This window comes from Aspergillus niger (assembly GCF_000002855.4).
Source record: "Aspergillus niger supercontig An15".
NCBI lineage: Eukaryota > Fungi > Ascomycota > Eurotiomycetes > Eurotiales > Aspergillaceae > Aspergillus > Aspergillus niger.
This window is the reverse complement of record NT_166530.1, coordinates 672,699-687,087: the sequence shown is the minus strand read 5'-3', so window position 1 is coordinate 687,087 and position 14,389 is coordinate 672,699. Positions and strand designations below refer to the sequence as shown.

The following is a 14,389-nucleotide window of genomic DNA, read 5'->3' as shown; positions in this document are numbered from 1 at the left end:
ACAACTAGAATAAGGGAAGAGAATGAAACTAAACATAACCTGTCTTGTGCCAGAGTAGTACCTACCTTTGATATCTTATATTATTGTTAGCGATTTCGACGTTGATCTCTTAAAAACCCAAGGATCATACTATTCCGCTGCCGCGCACTATATAAAATACGTGGGTCAAGCCATTCCGTAATATCAACACAAATCCTGCAAAGACCTTCAAGTCATAAGCCTTGGCTGATCAGAAGTAGTAAAATACCGTAATCACTTCTATTGGAATGAGATTTGGGGAAAAGCGAAGGGTCACTTCTCTGGGGAAGCGAGCCAGGCAACGACGTAATGAACCATGGTAATACTTATCTTTGTCCACAGCGAAGCCGAAGGAGTCCGACGGGTTTTCTCCGCCATCGCAGCTTGTGAGCCCTTTGATATATGTATGGATCCACACTCTCTCTTTCGAGTGGAGCTGATCTATTTCACTAATCACAATATTCCTCTACCCCGGACCATAGTGGTATTTTGCTCCGCCTCTTCTATTGCGGTATAAGTCTGTGCATGTGGGTAAAATGGTTTGCGTAAAGCTTTTATTAGAATGAGTTCAAGAGTGCTGGTGGAGTTTATGTCAAGCATACTGCAGTATAGTATCACAACCGTGAGTTGTTTCTCTTGGTTTGGTTAAGGTATGGATATAGTAGAAAGAACCGGACACATACTACTGATGGGAGCAGTACACACTGATTGTGCATCCAAGCAAGCTCAGGTGACTTTAGTATGCATTGGCATATTTCACGAAGAAGCTGCACCTTCTCATATCTAGAGAGATGATGTTCATATTGACTTTTGTTATATTCGCTCAAATTACCCATATTGGTGAGTGCACCCCCCTCTTCGTATCGTAGTGCTCAAAAACTCGCGAAATACAAATCTGCGTCGCCGTGACAGATAGAATGATCGTTCAATAGATCCAACAATCTAGGCCAATCATTTCGATAGCTTCTAGAGTTCTCGGTGAGTATGATTTTCTTTCGAGTTGGTTGAAGCGTGCCTAGAAAGAACAGAAGAAATTCAATAGCATTTCTAACACGGCACAGAGGGACTTTCAGAAAGCCTTCAAGGTCGTTTTTAGTGGAGTAATCTAGGTTAGAAAAATGGTGATTGATTCTCTTTAGGTTTGATACGTAGCAGTACTACCGCAATACTGGCAGCTGGGCCTGGGTATGGGACTGACTAAAGTAGCATTGCCTGATAACTATATCTTCCTAATATAGTCGTAATCCTTTGGTCTCCTCCCCGCACTGGTTTTGCTTGCTTGAATTGCTGATTCGGCTACTGATAATGTCCACTAGTAATCCTGGGGGCCATTTTCTTTCCTTATAAGGTCAGCTTTGCTAAGCCTTGCTGGGCGCCACATTGACTGTTAAGGCTATTTTAGGATTCTCCGAAACCGGAAAAGTACCAAGTACTTGCTTAGTATACCTCAAAAGATAAACTGATAAAGAATCCGCGACACGAGAACAACAAATTATGTGAGGCAGACAAGCCGAAAAAGAGTCAAGACACAAAATGGGCGGGGCGGCGAGATGAAGCTGAATGGAAAAAGAAATTAGATCCGAATGGATGGAGCCTGACTTTTCTTATCAGTGGATAAATCCCCGAGGCACTTGTTATTTGGCGGGCAAATATTATATCCATTCTCCAGCTGTCCACGTATATAGATTGGTACACAGTGGGCCATGGTTCTTGTGGTGTCGCCTACCCACCGTTGCATGTCTGTTTCAGTGTCTCATGGCCATTCTCTTATCCACCATGTCGGGACGTGCGAGACAATGTTGCCGATCCGGGGTGACGTTTTGGCAACTCAACCGATAAACTTGGCAACCGTAGAACGTTGGTTTCGAACGATGGCTGTGACATGCGAACCATGGCCGATTAGCGTCGCAGCTGCGTGGCATATTGGCCAGAGATATTAGTGGTGCCCACGTACGCGCAATGGCCGCCGCGACGTCATCCCGTCAAGGGGCAAAGGTTGACCGCCACCAATGGTCCATGGTTTGCACAGCCAAGTTGAGGCATGGAAGGCGGTGATCTCAACTCTTTATACGAGGGGGGGAGGAGTTTTTCATGGGCTGTAAGATTCCAGAGAAGGAACAAGGGGTTAGCTTTTGAGAGACCATGAGAGATACAGGGAGGACTATCACCCGTAAGTTCGTAATCGTAGGTCCCAAATATCCCCAAAAGATGTCGTGCTCACACGCTAAACTTGGCGGCTGCCAAGCTTCCCCGCTAAGGCCCGCTAAGGAAGAAAGTGGTTCCCTTAAGGTTTGCGATTGTCTGAGGGGACCTCCGTCTCTCAACAGCCTATGACAGCCTCTTCCATTCCCCCTTAGTCTTCATCTTTGGGGAGCCAAACGATAGCAACAATTTTAACGCGTGGCCAGCCAGTGGGGGGTCCGGTTACGCCCCACTGCCCCCATGCCGCGCCACCCAAAAAGACAGACGGACGGATTGAAAGATTCGAAGTGCCTGAGAGCGGGCGAAACAGACGGAGGCAGATGGGGGCTTGAATTGGAAGCATTCGATGGACCTTCCCCTCCACCACTAACTTACTCGTCTTAGTGACTATTTTAGTCCAAAGTCACTAAAAGTACCTGGTGCCTTGACTACTTCTCCTACTACTGCACCTACCGCCTTGGTAGGCAGACGAATAGGTTAATCAACGGTCCTCCAGTCTCCTTTCCTGATTACCTCGCCTTGACCCCTCTCGTCCGTCTTCTCTCTTCCTACTCTCGTCCTCTGTTTCTCGCAATATGGTTCACATATAGCCCCTCCAAGACCTACCCTCCTTTTTCGATTTTTCCTCTTTTCCTTCTTTTGGATTCTTCCTTAATAGGATTGACCCTCCTTTTAATGCTCGAAACTATCCTCTCCGTCTTTCATCTTTCTCGGTCTTTCCCGACTCAAGTCATTCCTTACACCAACCCGTGTTGTGACAACATCCACCTTCATAGTCCTATGATTTCGTCACCTGCAGAAGAGAGGAACAGATTTTAACCTGCATTACATCGATAACGGCCTTTCGATATTGGTCCTCGTTGGCGTTTTCACCAATTCTTCTGGAAACAGTCCCGTACCGTGCACAGAAGCTACCGTCCTTTAGCCATTCATCATGAGATGGGGCGCTCGCATAGCACTATGTGCTAGTCTAGCACTCATCTTGCCCTTATATCTCTTGAAGATCCACCTCGAGGACCTTTGCGATCAGTATCGCGCGGGCGCATATCTGATCAATTGGCTGGATTTGCGCCCGCCGATGAACACATTAAATGGCTCTCGTCCTGTCACACCAGGGGATAAAGTGATTGTGATGGCCAGGCTACAGGAAGAGCACACTGAATGGGTCGAGCAGGAGCTACCAGAGTGAGTTTTTTTTGTCCTCCCCTTCCCAACCCAATGTTTCGGCGCACTAATAGCTTCCCTCCACAGCTGGCAACGTGCCATATACATCGTGAATCCCTCCAAAAAGGTCGCAGCTGACGGCACAATACTCACAACCCCGCTGAACAAGGGTCACGAGTCCATGGCTTATCTCACCTACCTAATTGATCACTACGACACCCTACCATCCACTATTGCTTTCCTTCATTCCCATCGCTCGGGTTTCCTGATGGCCTGGCATGTAGATGCGCCCTTACACGACAATGTCATTGCGATGAAATCCCTGCGTCTCAACTTCGTCCAAGACAATGGCTATGTCAACCTCCGCTGCAACTGGAACCCGGGGTGCAAGCAGGGCCATCGCACCAACCAGCACGTGACGGAAGAAGTCTTTGCAGAGATATTTGAGGGCACCAGCACCCCGCCTTTGAACTCCACCGGGGGCCTTACGATGCAAGATGAATACGACGAAGCTAAATACCAGAAGTTCCTGCAAATGCCGAAACAGATTGGCGCGGCGTGCTGTGCGCAATTCGCCGTGTCCCGGGAGCAGGTCCACCGACGACCACGAGAGGACTACATCAAGATCCGCCAGTGGATAATCGATACCGACAAGGATGACGCCAGTAGTGGCCGTGTCATGGAATTTCTCTGGCATGTCATATTCGGCAAAGAATCAATATAGTATGTTGCCTTTGCACCCCTCCCCCCCTACCTGCTGAATGCGTCCTAAATACTAACACTTTGCTACTCTCAGCTGTCCCGACGAAGAAGTCTGCTACTGTCAAGTTTATGGACAATGTTGATCATTGTACGCATACCGTTAACGTTTCTGCTTTTTATAAAAATACCCACGGCTTCTACTTGTATATATTACGATAGCTTCCTTTCGGCGCTCTCTTGCTTTGGTCTCTCTTTCTTTCTTCTTTCCACATATTCTCCCATTCGGGTGACTTTTTTCGCCCGTTTAGACTCATTTTTTGTGGATAATTGCCAGCGACAATACGTTTCTAAAGGGATATTACAAACAGCGTGGCGTTGTTTACAGGGACTGCTCGGTTCAAGTTGACTCAGTTGACATACTCGTCCCCTTCTGTCGGCGGCAAAGCCTGACTACTATCGTTTACGGCGAATCTGGGTGGTTATTTACGATCGTTCCAATATTAATTTGAATTCGGGATACGCGCACCTGCTGAACCGGTGAATTTTCTGGAGATAAATGCCTCGGTGATCTTAAGCGACTGGTTTGAAAGATAGCACTTGGACCTGATATGTCTCTCCTAATGCTCTTCGTTTTGACATGTCCGGCTAGCCCAGCGAATTCGATTTTTTATAACTGTACATCGCCTAAAATACGTGTCCATTACGTTTCGCTGAAGAACGAATACCGCGACATCCAACCCATCATTAATTACAAGCTCATGTCCTCAGGTCACGAACGCCTAACCCGAGATAAGACACCACATAACGACATCCACCAACAGAAGCGCACTAGCGAATCCAACAATCCCGCCATGTCACTGCTCCAAGAACTCCTCTACCCGCTCAATAAGATCCGCCTTCTTACCGGCATTTGAGCGTCCATTGGAAGTCAAGAAGTCCTTGAGGATAGCGACCGTAAGCTAGAAAACCGCCGGTTAATACGATGTCATATTTGCCATCACGAGGACGTGTAGAAAGCCTGTGGTGGCTTACCTTGGATAGCGTTCCCTTCTTGTGATGCCTGCGGACTTCCTCCTCTAGGCTTCCAGAGTCTTCCTCAACCTTGATCTTTTTCGATGGCTTGGAGTCCTCGGTTTCGCTTGCTCGGTCTTTTGATCCTCGTTTCACGAGGGTGCTGGTTGGGCGAGGGGCCGCTGCTGAGGTTTTGGCGTATTGCTTTTCGAGTTCGTCGGCCCAGGATAATACGTAGTCACCGGCGCGCTGTGGTGCAATTGTCAGTAAGTTGGACGCCTGGAGGGTTATTTCTCGTGTTGGGTGTGGTGGATTTACCTTGTCGATTTGGCGGTATTTCGGAATGGTTTTGTCTTCTGGTTTTTCGGGGAGATCTTCGTCTAATGCGAGAGCTTGTAGGATGCGGTAATGCCATTGAAGGGCTGATCACGGGCTGTCAGCTTCTCGTTCATCGTATACGAGCAATGCAAGACAGAAGTGACTTACATGGATTGGGGTATTTGAGAGGCTCGTACACTCCCTTCGGCAGCTGCAGTTGCTGGACGATCACGCGCATCTGATCAATCAATGACTCCGGGGCGACATTCAACGTTGTTTCGGGGTTCTGCCGGATATCGTCTGCGAAGGGGAGGGGAAGAATCCACATGCCAGGAGGGTATTTTTGTACGCCATTCTCATCAAGCTTTTCTTCGCCTGCGATCATAGCGGCGAGAACGGGGCCAGCACCCTTGCGTGCAATGAACCAGACGAGTGCCATCTTCTTGGAACGCAAAAGAGTCTGATGCAATGCGGAAAATACTCGCGAGGAGCCTACATAGTCTTCCTCGGATGGATAGATAAAATATGGGTGCTTGACGTTTGCCCAGAATGGAAGCGCAGTGATAGGCTTGAACCCAATAACCCGGATTACTGGCTCACCGAAATCCCTAAGCGCCTTCTGCTCATCAGGCGAAAAGGTTACTTGGTCGCCACCGAACTTATATGCCTTTCTGATCTCCCATTTCTCGACAGTCCGGCCAGTATCATCTGCGGAGTGGGAAGTCACTCCTTTCGCGACCACAGGCTTCTCGCCGTTCAGCCAGATGAAGGAGTTTCTAGCGGGCGCTTGCCTTCGTAAGAGTATATAGCCCGATACCGAAATTCTGAAGTCTGGGCCAAGTTCTAAAGGCATGTTCGAAAAATGAGTGCGACGCGGAACCGTTCTCGAATTAATACTGGACAGAAGCGTGTTGAGGAGTGAAATCCCGTCCCCGGTCGCAGTCGCCGCTTTTGAATCAGATTGTAGATATGCAGGCGCCTCTGGATCGCTGGGCAATGACTTGTAGATAATATCCTTTGTATCTGTAGTGAGTATCGACCCCTGCCACTTTGCTATAGAGTATGATAGCTTACGTCATAGAACTTGCTGTTCTTGAACTCATGCTCAGGGCGTGAGATCGGAAACAGCTCAATTGTGACACCAAGATCGTAAAGATCCTTAGCACGTACAGTCGCCGCTGACCGCAGGGTTTTATCATCACCATGGGGGTTGTCATTGTCGGTTATGATGAACAAACGCCGGGAGAGGAAATTTGGCGCTCTGGATGTGAATATCTGGTTGGCGCAAAATAGGACGTTTGCCATAGAGACCTGCTCTTTCGCTGGAGATAGAACCTCCCTTGAGTCTCCTTCATCATCTACCAGTGCTCGAAGTCCTTTGACCTCATGAGCCGAAGGAACATCCAGATCAGTGAAGAGGTAGCAGTTGGGGTAGGACAGGTCTCCCCGACTGTCTTCATCTTCTTCAAAGAACTTGGACGCCTGGGTCCCGAACAGCAAAACACCCATCATGTCTTGTGGATTTGATATGATTCGTTGTTGCATGAAGTGATAGGCGCATTTGAGCGCTGCCGTGGTGGGTGATTCTTGGGTGTGTTTCTTAGGATCTGCTGAGGGGCGAGGCGTCAACATGGAATCGCTGACATCGATTGCGAAGAGGACCGCATCTTTGACTGGTTTGTAGCTCTGATCTTATTGTCAGTTCCAGAGTTCCAGTCCAAGTTCATGGGTAAATTTGCGTACAGTCTCATCAATCTCCTCTTCTTCCTCGGCCGCCTCATCTTCCCGATGTGGGTTGCCGTCCGCCATAGTAGAATGTTGTGGAATCGTTTAAAGCATTCAAGATATTATCGAAATTGAAAGAGGGAAGTATAAAGGTTAAGACAACTTGAATCGTAACCAGGAACAAGTGGGGCTGTTGTGTCTGCCTGTTTGGCCTCTGCTGCCTGCAGCCGGAGATAGATCTATCTATATCGTCACTGGATCCGGTCGCGAGGGACGCGATCAAACCGGTGGGCAGAAAGACGCGGGGAGACACGAACATCATGTGATGTCCGCCCGGTAATTGATGACGCTAGCTGGCCGGTCATTGGCTGTCGGGAGTCGGAGTTGGTCGTGGTCTCGGTGCTCCGTCATCAAGCCGTTCTGGACTTTTCAGCTTCCAGAAGGCCTTGCGCTGTTGTATACACCCACTACCTGTTCTTGCCACTCGTCCATCTTTTGAATATTTAATGCGGCGTGAATAGTTCATCTGCTTGCGCGATACGAACGGTCTTTTCTTATTACCTCCATTGACTAGGTCAACCGAATTCAGTACAATTACCTGTCATGGCTCTCCGCCGCCCGTTTACCCTGCCCCGGCAATTGCTGCGACCGGCTTCTCGCACCCTGTTCGGATACAAGCAAGAACAAAGATGTGGGCTGGCAACAACAGTGCCTCCGGTTACCCAGGATGCAACAGGCTCTAAGGGCCCTACAGCCATGGTCTTCCTGAACATGGGAGGGCCCTCGACGACAGACGAAGTAGAGGATTTCCTCAGCCGGCTCTTTGTACGTCTCCGACTATGGCAAGCTGTCATTCTGGTTGCTACGTTTCTAACATTCTACTTCTATTCAAGGCCGACGGCGATTTGATTCCTCTTGGCAAGTTCCAGCATTACCTCGGGCCTCTTATTTCGAAACGACGCACACCCAAGATTCAAAAGCAGTATGCGGACATCGGCGGAGGCTCACCCATAAGAAAATGGTCGGAATACCAATGCAAGGAAATGTGCAAGCTGCTGGACAAGATCAACCCGGAGACTGCGCCTCACAAGCCGTACGTTGCCTTCCGTTACGCCAACCCGCTGACGGAACAAATGTACACACAATTGCTGGAAGATGGCTTTGGCAATGGGAAGGGCGGTCGTGCGGTCGCGTTCTCACAATACCCCCAGTATTCCTGTTCTACTACGGGTAGCTCTCTGAATGAGCTGTGGAAATGGAGGAATCGGCTGGAGGGCAAGCGAGCAAACGGAAACGTGGACACTTCCGGAGCTATCCAGTGGAGCGTTATCGACAGATGGCCTACGCACCCTGGCCTTGTGGAGGCGTTTGCGAGAAACATTGAGGATCAACTCAAAACCTATCCGGAAGATAAGAGAAATGGAGTGGTTCTCTTGTTCTCGGCCCACAGTTTGCCCATGAGTGTTGTGAACAGAGGTGAGTCTCAAGGGTCTTGGTGACCAACTCCCGGTAGCTAACCGACAACTTCTCCTTTAGGTGATCCATACCCGGCCGAGGTTGCGGCAACAGTGCATGCGGTGATGCAAAGGCTCAATTTTAGCAACCCTTACCGCCTCTGCTGGCAGTCTCAGGTCGGACCAAGGGCTTGGCTGGGAGCGCAGACAAGCGATACCGTCCAAGAGTACGTGAAGCGTGGACAGACCGACATTGTCCTCGTACCGATCGCCTTCACCAGCGACCACATTGAGACCCTGTATGAGCTGGATCTCGAAGTCATGGAAGAGGCGAATTCCCCGGGTGTCAAGCGGGCCGAAAGTCTGAACGGCAGCCCCGTATTCATCCAGGCCCTTGCAGACCTTGCTCAAGAGCACTTGCGCAAGGGTGAGAAATGCTCGCTCCAAATGACGCTGCGTTGTCAAGGCTGCCGGAGTGAGAGGTGCTTGGAGCAAAAGAAGTTCTTCGCCGGTGAAGAGGGAGCATCTTTGGTAGTATAGATTGCTAGGAACTAAAGTTTTCATTTCTTTGTCAGGGGGTTTGTCGTTTGATGTGTGTATGTGAAGGCGTTTTGTGTACGATAGTCTGAGTGTGTCTATACAAGCAACAAGCTACAATGTATTCCGGTTTACGATTTCGGCAAATTCCTCACGTGGGCGAAGTGTCTCCCTCAAGTTATTTTGGCGGGCTGCGATAGGGTGCATCCCAAAAGCAGACAGCAGCAGGGTCACTGACCACTTACCAGAGTATCTTATGTGTGTGTATGTGTTTGACTCCTGGCAGCTGCCTCTCGAGACATTCTAGAACTGGGAATGGGGGACACTTCGAACCCCCTGGTCGACAGCGTGGAGTGATGTAAGTGGCCCGAGGCGGCGGGGAGTCCAGAGCGTTATCGCCGAGCTGGCTTGCCTTGCTTCTGAGACTGCATGCTTGATGAACCGTGAAACAACTTCTACATCCACACACCAGTCATGGCTATCCTAGTCTGAATTTCTAGAATCACGTCACCACTATCTAACTAGTAGAGATACAACACTGCGCTGGCATTTGTCCAGTCTAACACTTGCTGACCTGTCATTTGTTTCATGCCGATTGATAAGCGACCTGCTCGGAGTTTAACCAACAAACGGATTGTCCATCTTTCATCTTAGTCCTTCCTTGCCGGCTCCCTTCGCTCCCCCCGCCCGGTTCTTAAATGTTCTGAGCCCACCCCAAGTGTTATTTTGTTCCAACTCCGGAGCAAGCAAATGTAGGCAACAGTTCTATCTGCTATACCCATTATTCCTGCTCCTGGTGCGAAATGGTTCGCGCAATGTCCACAATCAGGGGCGACGCACCGCCTGCTGCGCATGCCGAGGTTGGTTCGGGACTGCAAGCCGGTCTGGACGCCCCTGCGCCAATTGATGCTGGAATTGAGACTTGGGAAGACACCCATGAGCGAACCCCATTATTGCAACAAGACAACGAAGAATCCCAACCGGAGCCTGATTATCGGGCCGGCCCACGAGATGATGCTCCCACCGATCAAAAAGGTCTTTGGCAGACATGGAGAAGGCCAAGCGTGAGTGCCTCCATCTTCGATGGACAACATTCGGCCCCGCGACTTCTGACATGCAACAGGTCCTTTGGATTCTTCCATTTCTTGTCATTTATATGCTAGGATTCGGCGGCACTGCAGTGCCCAAGATTAACCTGATGATGTCTCTCATTTGCAGAGACTATATGGCCAGAAAAGCGACCCAGGATCCAGGTTTCACGTATTTGCCTGTCATCATTGGGAATAAGAATTCGCAGTGTCAGACACCCGAAGTTCAGTCATTACTTGCTCAGTTCCAGTTGTATTTCAATCTCCTGGCCGGGATACTATCTGCGCTAGCATGCCCCCGACTGGGTCACCTATCAGATCGCTACGGTAGGACAAAGATACTGGCCCTTAGCGCATTGGGGACCGTTTTGGCGGAAGCTATCTTTGTCTTTGTCGCAGCCAAGCCAGACCTTGTATCTGTGAATGTGCTTCTAGTGGCTGCCATCGTCGATGGCGTCTGTGGTTCTTTCACCACCATCATGGCGCTGACAATGTCGTATGCCTCCGACTGCACCATCCCATCGAAGCGGAGTGCGGGATTCGGGTATGTGTACGGCTCTCTTTTCGCCGGAGTTGCAGCCGGGCCTCTGCTGGCGGCTATCTTGATCAAGCAATCAGGCCAGGCACTGAGTACCTTTGAGGCCTCATTGGCCATGCATGCGCTCTACCTCATTGCGCTTATGACCATTATCCCGGAATCATTATCAACAGAACGTCAGCAGCAAGCGCGAGACAATCATCGAAGAAAAGTCATCGACGAAGGGGAGGCAGGCTGGCTGAGTCTGGAGAACCTCAACCCCAAAAGGCTAATTACACCTTTATCTGTTTTGCTACCGCCAGTAGGACGTCCCAGCACGCTTTTCCCTAATCGTCACGGCGCGAGTCCGGCCTTGCGCAGAAATATTATTCTTCTTACAGCGATAGATACTATTGCATTTGGGGTCGCATTGGGAACCGCTCAAGTGGTCATTATTTATGCCGAGTACAAATTCGACTGGGGCAATGTGGAATCAAGCCTCTTCATATCAATTATCAGCATCGCCCGAGTCGTGAACCTCTTTGTTGTATATCCGATTATCACCGCAATCTTCCGTGAACCACACAAACCAGATCACATCGTTCCCGGGTCCAGCACCTGCGAAGTTGTTCTTATACGACTTTCTCTCTTATTAGACATGGCTGGCTATGTGGGATATGCAATGTCAAATCAGGGTTCCTTCATGGTATTCTCGGGAATAGTCACAGCGCTTGGCGGCATGGGGATACCGACAATGCAATCATCTCTCACGAAACATGTCCCTCGGGAACGGTTAGGTCAGATCCTTGGTGCGAAAGGACTCTTGCATGCGCTGGCTCGAGTGATTGCGCCAACCGCTTGCAGTCTCCTTTACAGCCTGACGGTTGGAAAGTTCACTCCAGCGGTATTTGTTGTTCTGGGGGCCTTGTTCTTGCTCACCTTCTGTAGCAGTTTTTACATTAAACCACATGGTAGGTGACCCTCCTTTCTCATTGTCTAGGAATGTCTGCTAACGAGTCGGTGTTTGGCAGTTACTCTTGACGAGTCTTACCCAAGTAGTCCTCGAGGTGAGGCTAATGAAGAAGGCTTTGTGGCGGATTCTATTCTCTAGTGATGCTAGAAGTGGAGCCGAGCAGTTACTATACTGCATGCGACCGCTAATATGGGTCACGGTTAGACTGATCTTCGTCACAATTGGCGTATCGAATTGTTAGACTATATATTGGATTTAATTTGGTACCAAGTGATACCTTCGATAGAATTCCGTAAAAGAACCATTGTAGTGTTGTTCACAGCACCGAATATTAGTAGTAGTAGTTGAGTCGGAAAAAGGGCGGGTAAAGAATGTTAGTAAGACGAGTGGGCACACCGGGAAAAGACCGGATGCGGTACGGCGGGCGGTAGCGACCAATTCGACCAAGCTGGTGCAAACTTTCCGACCGACGAGCTCCGAGTCCCTCCTACTCCATCATAGAACTCCAATTGACCCAATTGACCGGCCGGCGCGGGGTTCCTGACGGTTCCTCTGTCATTGAATCCTCGTAGCCTTCTTTTTCACTTAATGATTTAGTGGTGATTCGACCCAGCCCGCTGTCAGCGGTGCACAAGGTTAACCACCATGGTCTCCAAACCCACCAACGGCACACCAGCTGTGCCCTCACGAAATGCCCTACGAGTGCTCCGTCGTTTAGCTCTTGCAGGATCAACTGTGGGAAGCTTCTGTACGGTTGCAGCTATTACCTACGACGTCCACCGTCGGGTGCGCGTCGCGGAGCGAATTGTCGAGAACAAGCGGGCCCTGCAAACCTCAGCGCCGAACTACGATGCGACGTCTGCAGCAAGGAGACTGGCACGTATGATGGAGGCGGCTGAGGCGGGAGAGTTTATGGGCCTGGAATCTCTCAAGGAGCAAGACCGGAAGTTCAGAGAGGCGCAAGCTGTCCCGGCTAGGGGAGAAGTTCATGGTAACGACTTGAGCTGGGATGTTCAGCTGCAAGACCAACAACCTGCCGCCCCTGCTGAGTCTTACATGGATATTACACGCTCAAAGTTGATTGACTCCTTTACTCCCGGACAAGTACCAGCGAAATCGACCTCAGCTCCCGATCTCCCTCCGAACCTAACACGGTCGACCGATGCACTGGACCGAGCAAAATCCGCCCTTGCACATGCGAACCAAAGAACAGTCGAAGATCATGAGAAGCAAACAGATGATGCAGCTCAATGGCATGATTCAGTCACAGAAGAAATGCAAAAGTTTCTCGACCACGGTCGGCCTATCGATGCTGCCCACTTGTTTTTGGACGCTCACCCTGCGACGGTGAGTGGCATATCTACAGATAGACGGGAAGTTACGGTCAAGACATTCTATGCCAATTGCAAGGAAGAGAACGTCATGGTTGCGAGGAACATCTTCGAACGCCTAGAAGACGTGGATAAGGTGTCTCCTGGCATGTGGAAAGTTTTGATGTTCGCGCTAGCGAGAAAGGGGAGCATCGAATCCGTCGCCACTATATTCACTCGATACATGCACAAATTCAGAGTTCCCCCGGAAATGGTTGATATCGTGCTCCGATGCCTGCTAGAGTCTCATCGACTTACCACAGCGAAATGGTTTCTTCTTAGGAATCTCGAGGTTGATCGTGGCTGCGGCCTATGCGGCGCCTATCTTGCAGGGCTTTGGAAAAAGACAAGGAGTATCGAGCTTCTGAACGGGCAACTGAAGAAAATTTTGACAATACTTCCTCGCTTGGGAAAGGAACCCACCGACAAGCTCTTCAACCCCGTGATCAAAGCATACGTGGAATTTGGTCGGCTGGCTGATGCAGAAGCTCTGGTCAAAGACATGACGACTAAGTACGGCATTCCCCTTCGTTGCCGAACAAAAGGTCTTTTGGTATTTGGCAGGGCTTTGGCCTGTGACTGGGAGGGCGTGGACGCTGGGCTACAGCAGATGCATGAGCTCAAGTTGACTTCGAGGAAGTACGACTTTACGCCGATATTTGACCGTATCTTCCTTGAATACTGGGTATCGCATTCGGGTGATGAAATTCGCGACTTTGTCTATCGTTACATCGAAAAGTTCCAAATGGTTCCCGATAAAATCCTTTACAAGCACATACTGGAGGCATTCGTGGAAAAGGGTGATAAGGAAATGGTTGATGAATTTGTGCGGTTCGCACGTGAGCGCCGTTGGCCGAACTACATCAATGAGCAGGAGTTCTTGGAGATGCTTCGCAAACGTCGTCACGCTCTTGAGGAAGCACCAGTGGGATTCTGGCAGATGCTGCAGGCAGCTCGGATGAAATATGGGCAAGCTGCCACATCACAACAAGTGCTCGGATATGACCAGCGATCATTCCCACTTGCGGAAGTCAACCTGATGCCGTACACGCAGGACCCGTTACCGTGGTATCAGCGAACGCTGCAGCACATGACACCCTCGAGACCAGTCGACCAATACCAAAAGCTTCACAAGCAGATGTCTCATTACATGCATGTCGGTAAGCTGACGGAGGCGTTGAAGTGCTATGAAAATGCTAGGAATGCGCGGTTCCAGTTCAAGCAGTTGCATGTTGAACTTGCAGTCATTTGTACGCTACTCGAAGAGGGTGTCGGTGCTGCTCGAGCTTTGATCGACTCTGAGTGGAAAA

The 14,389-nt window shown here is 49.8% G+C and overlaps 6 protein-coding genes across 6 annotated transcripts; 5 read left to right on the top strand and 1 right to left on the bottom strand.

The window, feature by feature from the left end:
* Positions 1–1,721: 1,721 nt before the first annotated feature.
* On the top strand, positions 1,722–2,352 carry An15g02720 (uncharacterized protein; the record flags this gene model as incomplete). Its single annotated transcript, XM_059744552.1, has 3 exons — positions 1,722–1,835; positions 1,930–2,037; positions 2,158–2,352. The coding sequence occupies 3 exons, from the start codon at positions 1,722–1,724 to the stop codon at positions 2,350–2,352; spliced, it is 417 nt and encodes a 138-aa protein (XP_059602478.1).
* An 802-nt stretch (positions 2,353–3,154) lies between these two features.
* On the top strand, positions 3,155–4,229 carry An15g02710 (uncharacterized protein; the record flags this gene model as incomplete). Its single annotated transcript, XM_001396772.3, has 3 exons — positions 3,155–3,405; positions 3,472–4,107; positions 4,181–4,229. 3 exons carry the CDS (start codon positions 3,155–3,157, stop codon positions 4,227–4,229), a joined length of 936 nt encoding a protein of 311 aa, XP_001396809.1.
* Positions 4,230–4,940: 711 nt separating this feature from the next.
* Positions 4,941–7,224, bottom strand: An15g02700 (uncharacterized protein; the record flags this gene model as incomplete). Its single annotated transcript, XM_059744551.1, has 6 exons — positions 4,941–5,045; positions 5,119–5,346; positions 5,416–5,519; positions 5,584–6,415; positions 6,490–7,101; positions 7,159–7,224. 6 exons carry the CDS (start codon positions 7,222–7,224, stop codon positions 4,941–4,943), a joined length of 1,947 nt encoding a protein of 648 aa, XP_059602477.1.
* Positions 7,225–7,743: 519 nt separating this feature from the next.
* Positions 7,744–9,134, top strand: An15g02690 (uncharacterized protein; the record flags this gene model as incomplete). Its single annotated transcript, XM_001396770.3, has 3 exons — positions 7,744–7,965; positions 8,034–8,616; positions 8,677–9,134. 3 exons carry the CDS (start codon positions 7,744–7,746, stop codon positions 9,132–9,134), a joined length of 1,263 nt encoding a protein of 420 aa, XP_001396807.1.
* An 800-nt stretch (positions 9,135–9,934) lies between these two features.
* An15g02680 (uncharacterized protein) lies at positions 9,935–11,777 on the top strand (the record flags this gene model as incomplete). Its single annotated transcript, XM_059744549.1, has 3 exons — positions 9,935–10,195; positions 10,255–11,707; positions 11,737–11,777. The coding sequence occupies 3 exons, from the start codon at positions 9,935–9,937 to the stop codon at positions 11,775–11,777; spliced, it is 1,755 nt and encodes a 584-aa protein (XP_059602476.1).
* Positions 11,778–12,354: 577 nt separating this feature from the next.
* On the top strand, positions 12,355–14,389 carry An15g02670 (uncharacterized protein; the record flags this gene model as incomplete). The annotated part of the gene is made up of 1 exon (XM_059744548.1): positions 12,355–14,389. A coding segment is annotated over one exon (2,035 nt), but the record flags the coding sequence as incomplete, so codon positions are not given.